The sequence below is a fragment of the Opisthorchis viverrini genome, assembly GCF_000715545.1.
Source record: "Opisthorchis viverrini unplaced genomic scaffold opera_v5_346, whole genome shotgun sequence".
Taxonomy (NCBI): Eukaryota; Metazoa; Platyhelminthes; class Trematoda; order Opisthorchiida; family Opisthorchiidae; genus Opisthorchis; species Opisthorchis viverrini.
Window position 1 is genome coordinate 289528 of NW_008752004.1, and position 13768 is coordinate 303295.

At 44.2% G+C, this 13768-nt stretch overlaps 3 protein-coding genes across 3 annotated transcripts in view; 1 reads left to right on the plus strand and 2 right to left on the minus strand.

The window, feature by feature from the left end:
• T265_10219 (hypothetical protein) overlaps window positions 1-6555 on the minus strand; it is a gene marked incomplete at both ends in the record, with an annotated part of 26081 nt that extends 19526 nt beyond the window's left edge. The window contains 2 exons of the mRNA XM_009176528.1: window positions 3570-3596; window positions 6443-6555. Of these exons, the coding sequence (XP_009174792.1) occupies window positions 3570-3596; window positions 6443-6555 (140 nt within the window). The remainder of the gene's footprint in view (window positions 1-3569; window positions 3597-6442) is intronic.
• Window positions 1005-13768, plus strand: part of T265_15090 (hypothetical protein) — a gene marked incomplete at both ends in the record, with an annotated part of 15852 nt that continues 3088 nt past the window's right edge. Inside the window, 3 exons of the mRNA XM_009176539.1 lie at window positions 1005-1043; window positions 11276-11336; window positions 11569-11705. Of these exons, the coding sequence (XP_009174803.1) occupies window positions 1014-1043; window positions 11276-11336; window positions 11569-11705 (228 nt within the window). The remainder of the gene's footprint in view (window positions 1044-11275; window positions 11337-11568; window positions 11706-13768) is intronic.
• T265_10220 (hypothetical protein) overlaps window positions 8465-13768 on the minus strand; it is a gene marked incomplete at both ends in the record, with an annotated part of 49642 nt that continues 44338 nt past the window's right edge. Inside the window, 2 exons of the mRNA XM_009176529.1 lie at window positions 8465-8633; window positions 10276-10327. Coding sequence (XP_009174793.1) covers window positions 8465-8633; window positions 10276-10327 — 221 coding nt within the window. The remainder of the gene's footprint in view (window positions 8634-10275; window positions 10328-13768) is intronic.

Genomic DNA, 13768 nt, shown 5'->3' on the forward strand with positions numbered 1-13768 from the left:
TCGGAAAGGACAGCCTCTGTGGCAAGGTGAATGGCGGGTACGAATAAGCAAAGTAACTGGAGATCAAAAGTACATAAGCGGAGTAAGCAAATGAATGGGGGAATTATCATAAGCTCAAGTTAGATTCAACATACATTAAGTCAGTTGGGGACCGGGATAAACTGCACGGTTGCAGCCTAAGCTGGCTCCATATTTTCTAAACATTTTAACTAACTCCATGCAACTTGGTGAAGCGGACCCTACCAGATTGTAAACTGAGATTCGGTACCCTCATTTCAACAGGTGCACACTTTAGCAACAGTTGCCGCGCGGAAACCTATTAGGTGTCATTTGGTGGAATTTCATGGAAACTTCAAAAATTTCAATGCTGAATTGACACGATTCGCATTTTACTAACGCCGCAATGATTACTGTTAAACTTTATGTTCTCGATCGACTCGTCTTGAAGAATTTATTCAACGTGAAACACCTGGGACGATGTCCGATAGTTACACAGATAACCTGGTAATAAAGTAACCGACACTGAACACAATGCGGATTTCTTGAGACCTATTCATTGCTATTTACAATACATCCCAAGCAGGAAACGTTCCTCCTACAGAAAACCGTTCCGGTGGGTCCCATCTGCAGTTAAAGTCACTGATGCTTACCTTTGACTTGGGGTGGTCGTATAAGTTAAGGTTACCATATTATATCGTACTATTAAGGGTGTTCCATTGTTTGGTTGGCCTATGTTTCAATCTTAAAGGCTCAATCATATGAGGATAGCCGATAAATGCTCACAAAACACCGGTTTCTGCTTACCACTCCTCTATACTAGACTTATATGCAGGTACGACGAATGGGTGTGATTCTCACCAGTCAGGGCGTTGGTTCATTGAGGCAACCAATCAACATTTCTGCTGGTTTTATCCACTTGAAATCAACCAACGAGGGGGCTGGAGATATTTATTGCTCTCCAGACTCCAATGAACGAACAGGAATATTTTACGTGAGTGATAACAGCGGTTCCAATGTCTCAGCCTGTAACTCAGCAACCTGAGGTGAGTCAGGTCTTTCTTTTATCCACTGGCCGGTGGATAGTGACCACCAATTAGTTCTGATATTTTAGGATGACTCTCAACCAGCAAACGTCTTGAAGATAGAAGAATAAAAAATAACGACTATGTATGAGCGTAGGCATTATATTGATCAGTGTAAAACAGACTAAAAGCCAACTCATCCATATTGCGCGGATGGCAATAACAAACAGGATGTTCCAATAAAAACACCCGCATGTTCGCTGAAGTCAGTTTCCTCGTGCAACCTCCGCTCTTCCACACTGTGGACGTGTTTCACTGAACAGATCAAACGTTTCTGCTAAAGGCAGTAGGTAATGCTCGTAATACCCAAATCATCTGTGACCAGAGAACAGACTGCCCATGCTTTTTTGAAACGGAGAAATTCCAGCAATCTCACACACACATTGCATGGGTTGCTTTTTTCTTGGTATTTCACTGTCAGCTTTTACCTACCTGTTTGTACCTTATTCAGGTGAGATAATCATTCGTAGCAGTAAACTAGAATGAGTCATAATCAAATTAGCACACTCACTTGTGTTAGTCCGACAGTAGATAAGGACCATGAAACAAATCGATTGGACACCTTCATTATTCCTCGTTTTCGTTATCAGAAGGTTCATATGGTTTGGCAATGCTGGAGAAAAAATTATACGTTTTGCATAATCTGTGAGTTCAAACTGACACTTGAGTACTCTTCTAAGCACTTGCGATGTGAATTGTTTACTGAATCAAAGCCGTTTTTTAAAGTGCAGTAAAACATAACACAGTTTGGGCACCTGGTTGCCATCTTCCTCGAAGTTGCATTCTACGGAGGACTTGTACCCTTAGAATTGTATGTAATTTTGGGGGGCGTCCTTCTTTTTGAAAGCGGGTCGCTCTCTTGGGGCACATTTTTGAAGGATACACTGGCAGTAATACAAACGCAGTTCCGAACACAACATTCAACGATTATCAAAAAGTAGTCTTCAGTAAGATGTCCCATTATATATAGAACAGAGTTTTTTGCACTATCATATGGTCCTCCGCATATCTGTCTACTGGTCGTTGCATTTGCGGAACATGAAAGGTGTCAAAACATTGGGGCTTGGATAGGTAAAGTGGCCGTTGATTAAGAGGCATTTGACCCGTTCACCGAGTTTGGCAACGGGCTTGCTAACGTTTCGTGATCATACGAGAATGCACCATCGTTGCGCACTGACGACATCTCTCCGCATGGTGACGAAACGTTTGCAGGCCAATAACGAAGCTCGACGAGCAGATCAACTGTCATCTGACCAAAAGCCGAGGTGACGAGTAGCTAGTCGGAGGAATACAGCTACGTAAAGTTGGAAAACAGGAACTTTGGGTTTTACTCCCAAAGTCTTATAATGTAGCCTAGCTACTCGTCTCCACGTAATGTACAAGTATAAAAGCCAAGTGATGGATTTGTCGAAAGTGCTGTTTGCCCGCAAAAGCTATGCTGCAATAAGTTATCGAACTGAAATGTCGTAAACATCCTCAGAAGAGCTAGCCTCATAATTCGCGCGACAACTTGAAGCAGACGGCGTCGAAATTCCAAAGGCCCTGCATGAAAACCACCTAGGTTTGCAGGCCTACGCGGTTAAGGTAGCCAGTTAGAAAGCACTCGAAAAGCGGGATAAGCCTCGGTAATCTGCTAGCTACTGCGCTGCACGACAATTTTCTGACGCGTTGCCTAGAAGTGACTGGTCATGTCCTTAGAACGAACTTCTCAAAAACGTCCCTGACTACGGCCACTTCAGCGCAACTCCATAATGTTCGCCTTGAAAGCGATGCCGTTTGGTAGCAGGATTTCTGAATTTATGCGAAAACCACTTTAAACGTTCCCCATGTTGAGCTTTCTGCCAAAAGTGGACAAAGATGCTGAGCAAATTCGCTTACTTATTCTACCATCAGGAGAATAATTCACCTCACCGAATTCCGCATTCGATGTGGTTTCCTGCCTCAATACGTTATTTTGATATGCTCAAACGATTAGGCAAGCACGGAGTCTCATATTTCTAATCACGATATTTTTTCCCCATGAGACGGTCTTTAGTAGATCACAGGTTACAAGAAATTAGCACAGTCCGAACTCAGAGCACCATTGAAGACAGACCCCAATTGTATGTGGCAGTGATTTTTTCGAACGGTGATTCTACGGCCTCCAAAATATTCACCATTCGATCTGTGCTCATTCAAATGCAAGGTTAGATTACGAGCCGAGATAAAAAGATCCCTAGTACCGCACCCCAGTCCTCGATCTGTCGTATGTTTATCAATTAAAAAACTAAATAGGCTTACCAAGGACGTTTGTGAAGGCCAACCCACATTTTATCCATAAAGCCTTGATTATCATGAAGTGTGGACAAATATAGTTACTTGACCAACCTTCCCTTAAATTCTGTCGAGAAAACACGCTATCACGCTGCGTGATTCTATTCGGTATAGGATCGATTACGGAGGTAAGCCCATGGAGCCTCAAATGACAAACACCCAACTGTGACATACCTGTTTGTCGTTGCGCAAAAGGATTCTCTGTAAAAAAAAAAACAAATATCACACTGATCTAGCCACTTATTCACTCTCAAATGCTAGAAACAAAGCAGCTGGTCAATGAAAGTAAGTAAAAAATATTCGTTGTAGGTGTTTACGGGATTCGTAAAATTCATGTCCGCTCTCGTTCGAACAGTTGTCCTCCTGTCCTCGTGCAATCAGTCTGGTGAGCCCATTCCAAACTGGGGAAGCACTGGATTCCAGTTTCGTTTTTAAGGAATCATCAACAATGCATGTCCTGGGGTCATGCCCGGAGTTGGAATTTTCATAGCTGACATGCGAGGTCAGTGTTTTACGAATACTCCACCAACGCACGGTGCACGCATCTGGATTTTCTCATCTATACAGCCGAACATGTTCACATTTGAGTGATATGGTTGATTGGCTCGGCGGTTCGAAAGACGTCCCAATAACTGTCCAGGATGTGTCGATCGACTGGCTCGCCTGTCGAGAATACCCAGTTAGGTAGCATCCCGGATGCCGGCAAAAATGCATTATCTTTTCTAAAGAGCCTTCTGGTGCCGTAAATTCAATCCGTCCCTCACTGTCTTGGAGTTTTCAGTCTTCAGGCGACCCACCTCATTGTGTGATTTTGGATGGCTAACGGGTTTTTCTTCGTACACGTTGAACGGTACTTTCTTCCTTTATCTGCAGTGCTACCAAGAATTGGTTTGCAACCTTCTGTTCATTCAGAACAAAGTGCAGGCTGATATTGTTTCCCCGGAATGTTTCCGCTAACAAAGTTAGTGGAAACGATAACAATAAACACCTTACTTCACGTTGTCATGACAACACTACGCTACGTCCTTGGCGGCACTGAACCTAGAAAACAACTGCAATTTGAAGTGGAATTCCTAATGTAACTAACTTGGATGTTGGTCACGTTTGTCCGTAAGCCCTAACGATGCTGATCAAATCTGCAGGGAAGAACCCAAAGGTGGAGGAACACAATCACCAGATGAGAGTAGCAGAGTGGAGAAAACGGATTACCATTATCTGGGAATGCGTGGAATTTTCAGTCACGTTATCCTAGCTGGCCAATCGTGGATGCCCTCCTGGCATAATTCTGCGTCATCATCATTACAGAATTTAACCTATCAATTGTATTTCCAGGTTATTACTTTGTTCCGAGTAGCATACAAGTCAGTGAACTCTTAACATTGTTTCCGGTTGTCCTGGTGATAACAATGAGCTCCGCCAATGATGCCATAGCAAGACTAAAATAGCTTTATGGTGTCATCCGACATTTGGAAAACACTCACACGTTTTGGAACTGTAAATTCATGCTTCCTCAAATGTGCCGGTTGTGTACGTTTACTATGACCAAGTAAGACTGCAGAAATAATATGAGTTCGTGGAAGTCGATAAAAAATATGTGAACCATGATCGACAGGAGACATTACTGTTTTCGAAAAATTCATGGACAGCCCGCGAGTGGTTTCACTCTTCTTGGGGTCATCACGTGGGCGCACTTTGCGAGCTACTGTCGACCTTGTGTTCTTCGTGAACCCGAGTTGTTCGCGATTCGCGAAATGATCTCGGTTGCAACTCAATCCGGTTGCAACTCAATTCGGTTGTAGTGAGTGAATCAACCAAATCCCAGGGGAATCGGTTGTCGTCAACTGGATGTGCTGCACATAGGAAGCCTTAAATTCCGTTTAGTTTGGTCTTTGAGATGTCGCTACAACTTTTTTTGTATATATTTCAACCATCCGCGTAATTTGGCACGGCCGACTATGTCGCACTGTCTGCATCAAGTAGGGTTAATCCAGTAGTATCGCACTGTCTGCATCAAGTAGGGTTAATCACAACAGCATGAAGCTTTTGTTTCCACAATCTTATGCTGGCCAAACTGAAAGGGACGAAGGAGAGGCTGGAAACGGACATTCTGTTGTCTAAAATCATCATAACTGAGAGATTTAGCTGGGTTCCAAGTGAGTTTCCCGTCAAAACCAAATTGGGGAGCAAATGAGCGCATTTCGCTCATTTCATAAAATTTGGGTTCAAGTGAAACCTAGGGTTGACGGAATCTCGGTCTAGCGCCTACCTGATGAGCTGCAAGAACGAAAGCGGTCATAGGCTGTCGAAGAATTTTCAGACACCTTACTTCTATACACTGTATCGTGGTGTCTTGAATACCGTACCAACTGAAACATGAGACGGCCTGGTGCAAGACATTCAGCTGCTTGAGAACATCACAAATGATAGATTCAGCTGAGGTTCTAGGTGATTCTCCCGTTAAAACCGAATTGTTGTGCAAGTGAGTGTATTTCTCCAAGTAGTGTGTAGTTGTCCACTGAATCTATCATCAACTTGATTTGCTACACGCCTAACAATCCTTGCGTCTCAACAGATTGTGAAACGCTTCGAATGTCGATTCTTCAGCTAGTCAATAACATTCTCTGGGATGCATCCAGCTTTCACGAAGCACGTGTGTCGGTGATCGGTACAACAGTGTCTTCAGTGATGACTAGCACCCATTGGTAAACAAAACGTGTAAACAGAATGACCGTTCACAGAAATCGTTCAAAAGATGAACCGGGAAAATGTGAAGCTGAACGGCCGTCAATGAGGGGCTTGACATTATAGCGCTATAACGGTTTGTGCATCTCCGTAACCCACTGTGGAGTGTACGTATGACACACCGCTCATCCCTAGATTGGGTTTCATGTGTGCAGCCGTGAGACAGGATTCGACATCTCGCCGTTGTCTTTCAAGAAATGAACCCTTTCTCTGTGCTAAGTCTCACTTTCTAACTCCGAATCGTAAAACCGATGGTCATGCCTCTTCTGTACTCTGGGATTTTCTGGAACTCAATGAATCCATACCTTATCCCATTCGAATATTTCAAGTAACCGGCGGATGTTACGAACGCACCGCGAGTGGTGATGTGAGCTCGATCCACAGGCTTAGGAAACAAACGATTAGCTACAACAGACATGCTCGTACGTGTTCTGTGGCATAACTTTCCTTGCGCGGGACTATATCTAACCACTGCAGCCGTTATGTTACGTTTCTCCAACGGCATCAGTTAATGCCCCTTTGTAGAATCCTGCGAGACCCACAAAGTATGCTTCGCTGTTGCACTGTTGACTCTGCTTTGAAGTTCGAAAAGCCGTAATATCGTTTGATGGTGAAATACTCGGGTAGACATGTCCAAGTGAAGTCCCAGGACGCTTCAGTGATTGACTGCGGACCGTTATCCGAAGAAAATCATTCAGGTACCCCGCATAAGACTGACAACTGCCCTGTGCTGCCTGAGTGCTGTTCAATCTCAAAATGATCAAAATTATCATCCCACAACTGAAATCAAAAGTTGTCCAGTGGAGTTCAAGCGTCTGTGACGCTCCCTGACTGAGAAGTCCTGATTGGTAGGTTGAGCGATGGTCACAACCAGAGCAGTAACTCGGTCGTCGGGCACCCCAATCAGACCGCTCAAACCTGAACAGAGGTGAAAAATTCAGACGCGTTCAACGTTCGTTGGTGGAGTAGGGGTAACACGCTCGCCTTGCATGTCAAATGTCCGCAGTTCTAATCCCAGCACGGCCTTTGGATATGCACTGTTGATGGGCTCTTATAGGAGCGAAACTCGAGTGAAGTGTTTCCCATGGTGTGGACTCGACGGAATAATTACACCAGAACAGGAGGACGACCGCTCAAACGATAATGATGTTAGTATGAACTGTGGTCGTCAGTCATCACTGTGTTTTGTTTACAACTGTGAGCTATGTGCCTTCAGTCGCACAGTTTGGTCGGTAGCAAGCTGGCAGTTGTCCTTGACGAATGTTCGCATGTATTCGGTTAGGTCTTGGTTTTGCTGGGCTCACTATGCGCAATCACACAACGACTTCTCGTTCATAATCCTCTCGAATCTCAGTCAGTTATAATCAATCGATCATTCGAAACCCCCAAACTGGTGGTCTATTTCTTCTTTATCCTGGGTGTATCCGTCGTTCAGCTGTAACACCCTATTCGGTGCCTAGTTGCCATTCCACCCGAAGGTTGCACGAGGGCTGGGATACTACCAGGTTGCCCAGGCCTAGGAAGGGAAGTCGAGAGGCAGAGGTCAGGTTCGAACCACGGACCTTCCGGTCAATAAATTCGCGCTCTAACCACTTGAACCATCTAGCTCTCTTCTTCCGTAGTTTGTAGGATAACTCATATTTCCAAAGTGTGATCGGCATGGCTCCAAGACTTTCGGGTCATCACCTAGCGGTCAGCAGCGTTTTTCGATCTGTCAGCACAACCACCAAAGCTGTAGTTGCTGAATCATCTGTCAGCCTTGAGCTCCTACTGTCCATTGGGCGTCCTCACCGCAGAAGTACTGCACCCGGGCCTGATTGACCGTTAACAGTTTAAAGATTTGCTCCGAAATGTGATCGTGCTCTTCAGCGGTCGGATCTCAGGGGACCACATCCTCGTTTGTGAATCTTGTACCTTGTCTTAGCAAAACCTCAATGGAAATCTTGAGGCGGAATCGCACGTAAACGAAGCCAGGGAAACTGATCAATCACTGTGCCAAACGACGTTGGGTAGCTAAACCTGAGGTGCAACTTAAGTTTCCCAAATACCGTAGACAAATAGATCTTTGTAATCACTCTCGTCTGCTGAGTTCCACCAGATAAACATTCAGCCCAAGATTACGGTACCTTCCCCTCCGAAATGTAATATTCAGCGGTACTTTCCTCTCCGAAATGGAACATTCATAGCTTTGGAGCCAATAAATACTCTAATTTGTCCAGGATTTCTCAAAATTACTGCGGCTTATTTGACTCACTGTGCAGGCTTATTTGTTACCAAAATAACCCATGAATGAGTCAAACTGCCGGTCTAGCTCTGCTTATGACACCTCAGTTAGTGCCACCGGTACCCTTGTAACATCTTCGCAACAGGAACGGAAGTAACGATTCAATATTATCATCATCGTCATCACCACCACTATCATTATCATCATCATCATCATCATCATCATCATCATCATCATCATCAGAGACAGTAGCATCAATGTCGGGAATGAAGCTTCAGTGTTGTACAACCGCAAAGTCACTGTGGCGGTCGTCCAAGCTGACTGATGCATGCACGTCCAGCGTCTCCCTCGCGCATTGCCTTTGTTCCACATGTCAAAGCTTGTATCACGAAACAACACCGTGACGTCTCTCCTCCATCTCTTGCACTACCTCCCGCCAAGCGCAGCGGGGAGATTCAAGTTGACTACATCCTTGAAGGCAGGCAGTACTAACAACACTCAAACTCTGGGCAGTCTCTCTCACGACATTCTGCCAAGTCCTACGTTACCCACCTCGCGGTTCTGAAAGGGGCACATTTGTTTCTGTAGATGTTGTTTCCGTGATGTGCGTAACATATGACCGAGCCACCACAGTTGATGGTGCCCGGTGTTTTCCGCGATCGAAACACCTGACGCATTTCCAAATACCTGTTTTGTATTCAACTCTTTGAGAATATGCTTACTCCATCCGATACCGGCAACAGCTCTGAGACTTCGGTGACCAAATTATGAATGCACCTCATTTCAGCTGTCACCTGAGGCTGTATCTCACCACCATACAACAAAACAGCCCTTAATGTAGTCTGGTATAGGCAACACCTGAGACCCAATGATTCGCCGTCTTGACGCCACAAGTGACGCAAATCAGCAGACGTGATTCAGGTCTTTGGGGTTCGTGCAATGAATTCATCAGACACTTCCATCGGAACCAATACAACTATCGAGGTGTGTAAAATTCCCCACGCTACGCAGTAACTCATCTCGAAATGCATGGGAATATTCCCAGAGAGTGCAACTTCTAAAGCTTGGTTTCGCACTTTCAAGTTGCAAGTTGAATGCTGACGGATGGTATCATGGTGGTAGACCTTCCTGTTCAGATTTGAGGATGATTTCATCTGTGTACTCCTGATCGACAGCGTTCTTGGAAGTAATGATTTGGAAACAGATGTCTGCATCATCAATCCATTCACAACGAAATTAACCAAGAAAGGAGAGAGTAAACATTGTTCTTAGGTACCAGTTTTTGTAGGAAAGCGTCTAGGGAGTTTACCATACAGTCACGCTTAGAAGCATGTAAATGTTGTGCCCGGATTGTGCACACAAACTTCCGCGGGGCACCATGTTGGCCAAGTGACGTTAAGAGGAGTGACCGGTCGACAGAATCGAACGCACCCTTGAAGTCAAGGAACGCCCAAATTATGGGTCTTCTATACATATGGTATTGCTGTGACCGCTGACGAGTGTGAAGATGTAGTCAACACAGTTTCTAACCGGTCAAAATCGCGCTTAATGTTCATGGGTCAAGGATTCGCACGCCACCGTGAGTCCACAAAGAATTAGCGACTCCAGAAGCCTTGACGCGATGGGAGTCAAACTGAAACATAGGTACTTACCACCTTCACTGCGAGTAACCTTTTCAAAAATGGGCACTATTACAGACTCATACCAGTTGTTCGCGATGGCCTCTTCCTTCAAGATATTTGCGACATTTCCCGCCTTTGACAGATTTAAGCAGGCACAACAAACCAGGAACGATGGACCTCTGCCTCAAGAGCTTTTTACAGATGGTGCGAAACAAACCGTGCAGAGGCGAATATCAACGGGTATCCAATCAAGTAGAGACTCTTTGGCTTGGTTTCTTAATGCAGTACTCACCCCGGTATATCCAGTCGCAGCGGTCTCTGCATTATTAGGGCTGAACCAGAACCTGGAAGAGAGCGGCGGGGGTATCAGTTCGGTTACAGCATTTGCTTTCTGCATCCGTGTTTCTGGCAGGCAGTATACATCAGTACAGAAGGAATCCAGCGTGCAAGTAAGAGCCGCTTTTTGTCGCCATTACTGAGATGTGTGAACTTCAAAGACGGCTAAGTAGACCGGCTTCTGGTGTTTCAAAGCAGACTTCGAAGTGTTCAGAGCTGTTACTTAGATCTGAAATACTACTCAAATTAGGATGGGGTAGGGTAGAAAATGGAATATGTGAAAACCTAAGAAGGGTGGTGTCAGCAGTAGCATGTTTTTGCTTACTCTCCTTGCTGGCCGTAGTGCACTTTGAATGTACCAATCCTATAAGATGTGACGAAGCAGAGGATGTTGCGAACCTATGTTGATCTTCATAGCGTAACCTTTTGACAGGGCATGAGATCAGGCCAAAGTTTGCCTGTGTCATCGATCATCTTCACTTAAAACCTTGTTTGATTGGAGGACAAGGGACCTACACCCCGCTCAAAGGCTTTTGAAACGCAATACATCGTGGTCAGTTGTCGGTTCCGGATCCTACCAAGAAGACTACGAGCACATATCTACTCAAACAACACCAAATAACTACACATCAAGTCCAGACTTTTCAGCAAAAAATAGTTTGATTTGAAATCTGAAATTATGTTCCAAAGAAAATATAGTATGAATAAATCATAGAAACAGCATGCTCATCCAACGGTCACTGTGTTACTGTGGTAGGGCACCCTTCACCAAATACATTGTTGCGATTTCGCGCAGCAACCAAACAACTATAATTATGAGCATCGAAGTGCTTTCCGTAAGTTGGAAAGTAAAATCCAATAAATTTCCTTATGGATTGTGATTCCTTTCTGACAGATAGACAAAGTCAAGGACTTTGTGATTACTAATCATGTCCTTATATCGTACATTGTTTCAGCCTGTGCAACAGCGCGAATGGACCACGAATATGTTTGGATGCTGTGAAGACGTACCCAGATGTATGTGTACCATTTTGTAACTTCCGATTTTCTGATGATTAGTCTGAGGGTTGGTTAGGAGATGATATTCTTATAATGCATGAATGAGCTGTAGTCCAGGTGCATCAAATTATCCTACACTGTCCATCAACCTGAGTCAAACAGTATGCGTTTTTTCTTCGAAGTTCTCATCGTGCTGTGTTTCTCAAATGCCTCCGTGACCTTTTTATAACGTGTCGTTCTATTCTTCCAGGCTTCCTGGTTGCATGTTGTGCACCATGCTACCTGTGTCACATGTATAAGTACGATCATGAGGCATGCTTCCTACCTATATTTGGTGCGGGTCCGATCCTCCTTCGTGTCAAGCATCGATTCAAACACAATATCCGGGTAAGTCAATCGACGTTTTTAAGTATATTGCGCGAGGCTGCTTCCAAAAGCACCGAATTCGTGCATACGCAATTCAACGTAAGAACGCCAGATTCAAGAACGGGAGGGCCGAAAGTGCTGCGGTCTTACACGACTTATAGATAGGTTTTTGTCATGTAAAACAAACCTCTGGGATTAGGTTTGCACGTTTGATTTCACATCTTGGTACACGGTGTAACAGAAGCGAAGTGAATGGAATAAAATTCCAAGACACGACCGTACAATCACAACGGTTGACCTAAATTATACCAATACGTTTCAGCAGTATTCGCGTGTCGGTTGGAGATCATTAATATTCAGCAGGCTGCTGTCCTAAAGGGAACAGAACAAGAAAGGTCAAAACATGGCGAACATATTGTGGGGCTAAAAAGTGGCCGTTTAACTACTGTGTGAATCTGCTACAATAGCGGTCATGAATGTGAGTCCACATCAGTTGAATGCATGTGGAACGTATGGGAATGCACGTGTAATCTAAACATAACCTAACGGAAAGGGTAATTCACGTGGATAGCGATGCTGCTGTGCTTACCCAAATTGTGGTCATTACTGTTGTAGTCCTGCTGGCGTTCAGTTTAATACGGAAATAGTAACAAGATCAAGCCAGTCTACAGCAAGAAAGCCAGTCTACAGCAAGAAGGCCAGAACAAAGGGCACGCTGTTATGTTCATGTCCCTGGGACGTAGAATGTCAGGGAATTTATTGCAAGGGACATAACTGCTTGGATGAATTATTCATCGGGTGCACATAGTTCAAGGTTCCGGTTAGAGAGAGATCAGATCAGTTATCATCTGTCGAATGGCTGCTTGTGCTGCACGAGGTCAGATGACTTGATGTCGTTTGATTCACAGTATGTGTTCTGAGTAGGCTTCTCTGAGCTATCGAGAGTGCTACGTGCGACCCCAGTTTGTCACATCACTTGATTCCCATAGCACAACCAAAGCCTTCACAGATAGCCACTGATTTTGAGTAAATCAGCCATGTTTTTCTAAGCAGAAATAATGCATAACAAGTCGATTTCAGTAGAACATCTGCGGAGTTTTAACCTTTCATCATGTTTGTCGGACAAAATGTTGAACTGATTGACAGATTAGAGACAAATAGTTCCCATAATACAACCCTGTCAACTTTTGTTGAAGTCTACCCAACATCCAGTACGTACCAGAAGGCAATGAGGGGCATCGTTCACGTTTTATATCTCAATAGTTTGCAAGATTACGAGCAGATATTCATGCGGATAATGAGCTGTTTGACATAATAAAACTACAAAAAGACGAATTTTGCAATTCTCTGTTTGAATTGTGGGAAGATGGGTAGTTTGAGGGACTTTTGCAGGGGGAGGCTGAAGTCGAATGCAAGGAACATGCCAAAGAACATAAGTTATCTGATCACAAGAAAGACAATTTTATTCGTCCTTCGCCGGAATTAGATATCCCACACACATTCACAAGCATTTAAGATCTTAAAAACTTGAGATTTTGTGGTTGTGGTTATATCCCAATAAAGTAGCCAGGCATTCAATGGCTACGCATGAAGTCAGAGACAGGCTTCGCTGAGAACGGACTGGGTCAGTACATGTACGACGAATTCACTCCATATGTCACAACCTGAATCTAGTCGCGAAAGTTCATTAAAACCGTTCCATGTCACCCACACATTATCCTTCCTTCTGCGAGACACCCAAAGAAGAGAGGAAAAGACTCCTCAGGAAGAACAATTCCTTACAAACGACCGTCTTTTTTAAAGTGAGAGCGGGCTTAAAATCGGCTTTTTCTAGCTTTATTTGCTGCGCCAAACTTGTAAAGATCAGGATGCATGGTGTTCTTTGAAGCGATTTTTGTTTGTCTGCTACTTCCGAAATCCCAAGTATGAACGCAAACACTTTGACTTCGTTTTTCCAGTACCAATGAATATGTCTAGAAAACATTTTGAAACGAGAGAATTCTTGACCTTGTGCAAAGGTGAAGCTCTTACATATAGCAACAACGTCCTGCTGCAATGGAGGCACATTCAGTTGCCTGAAAACA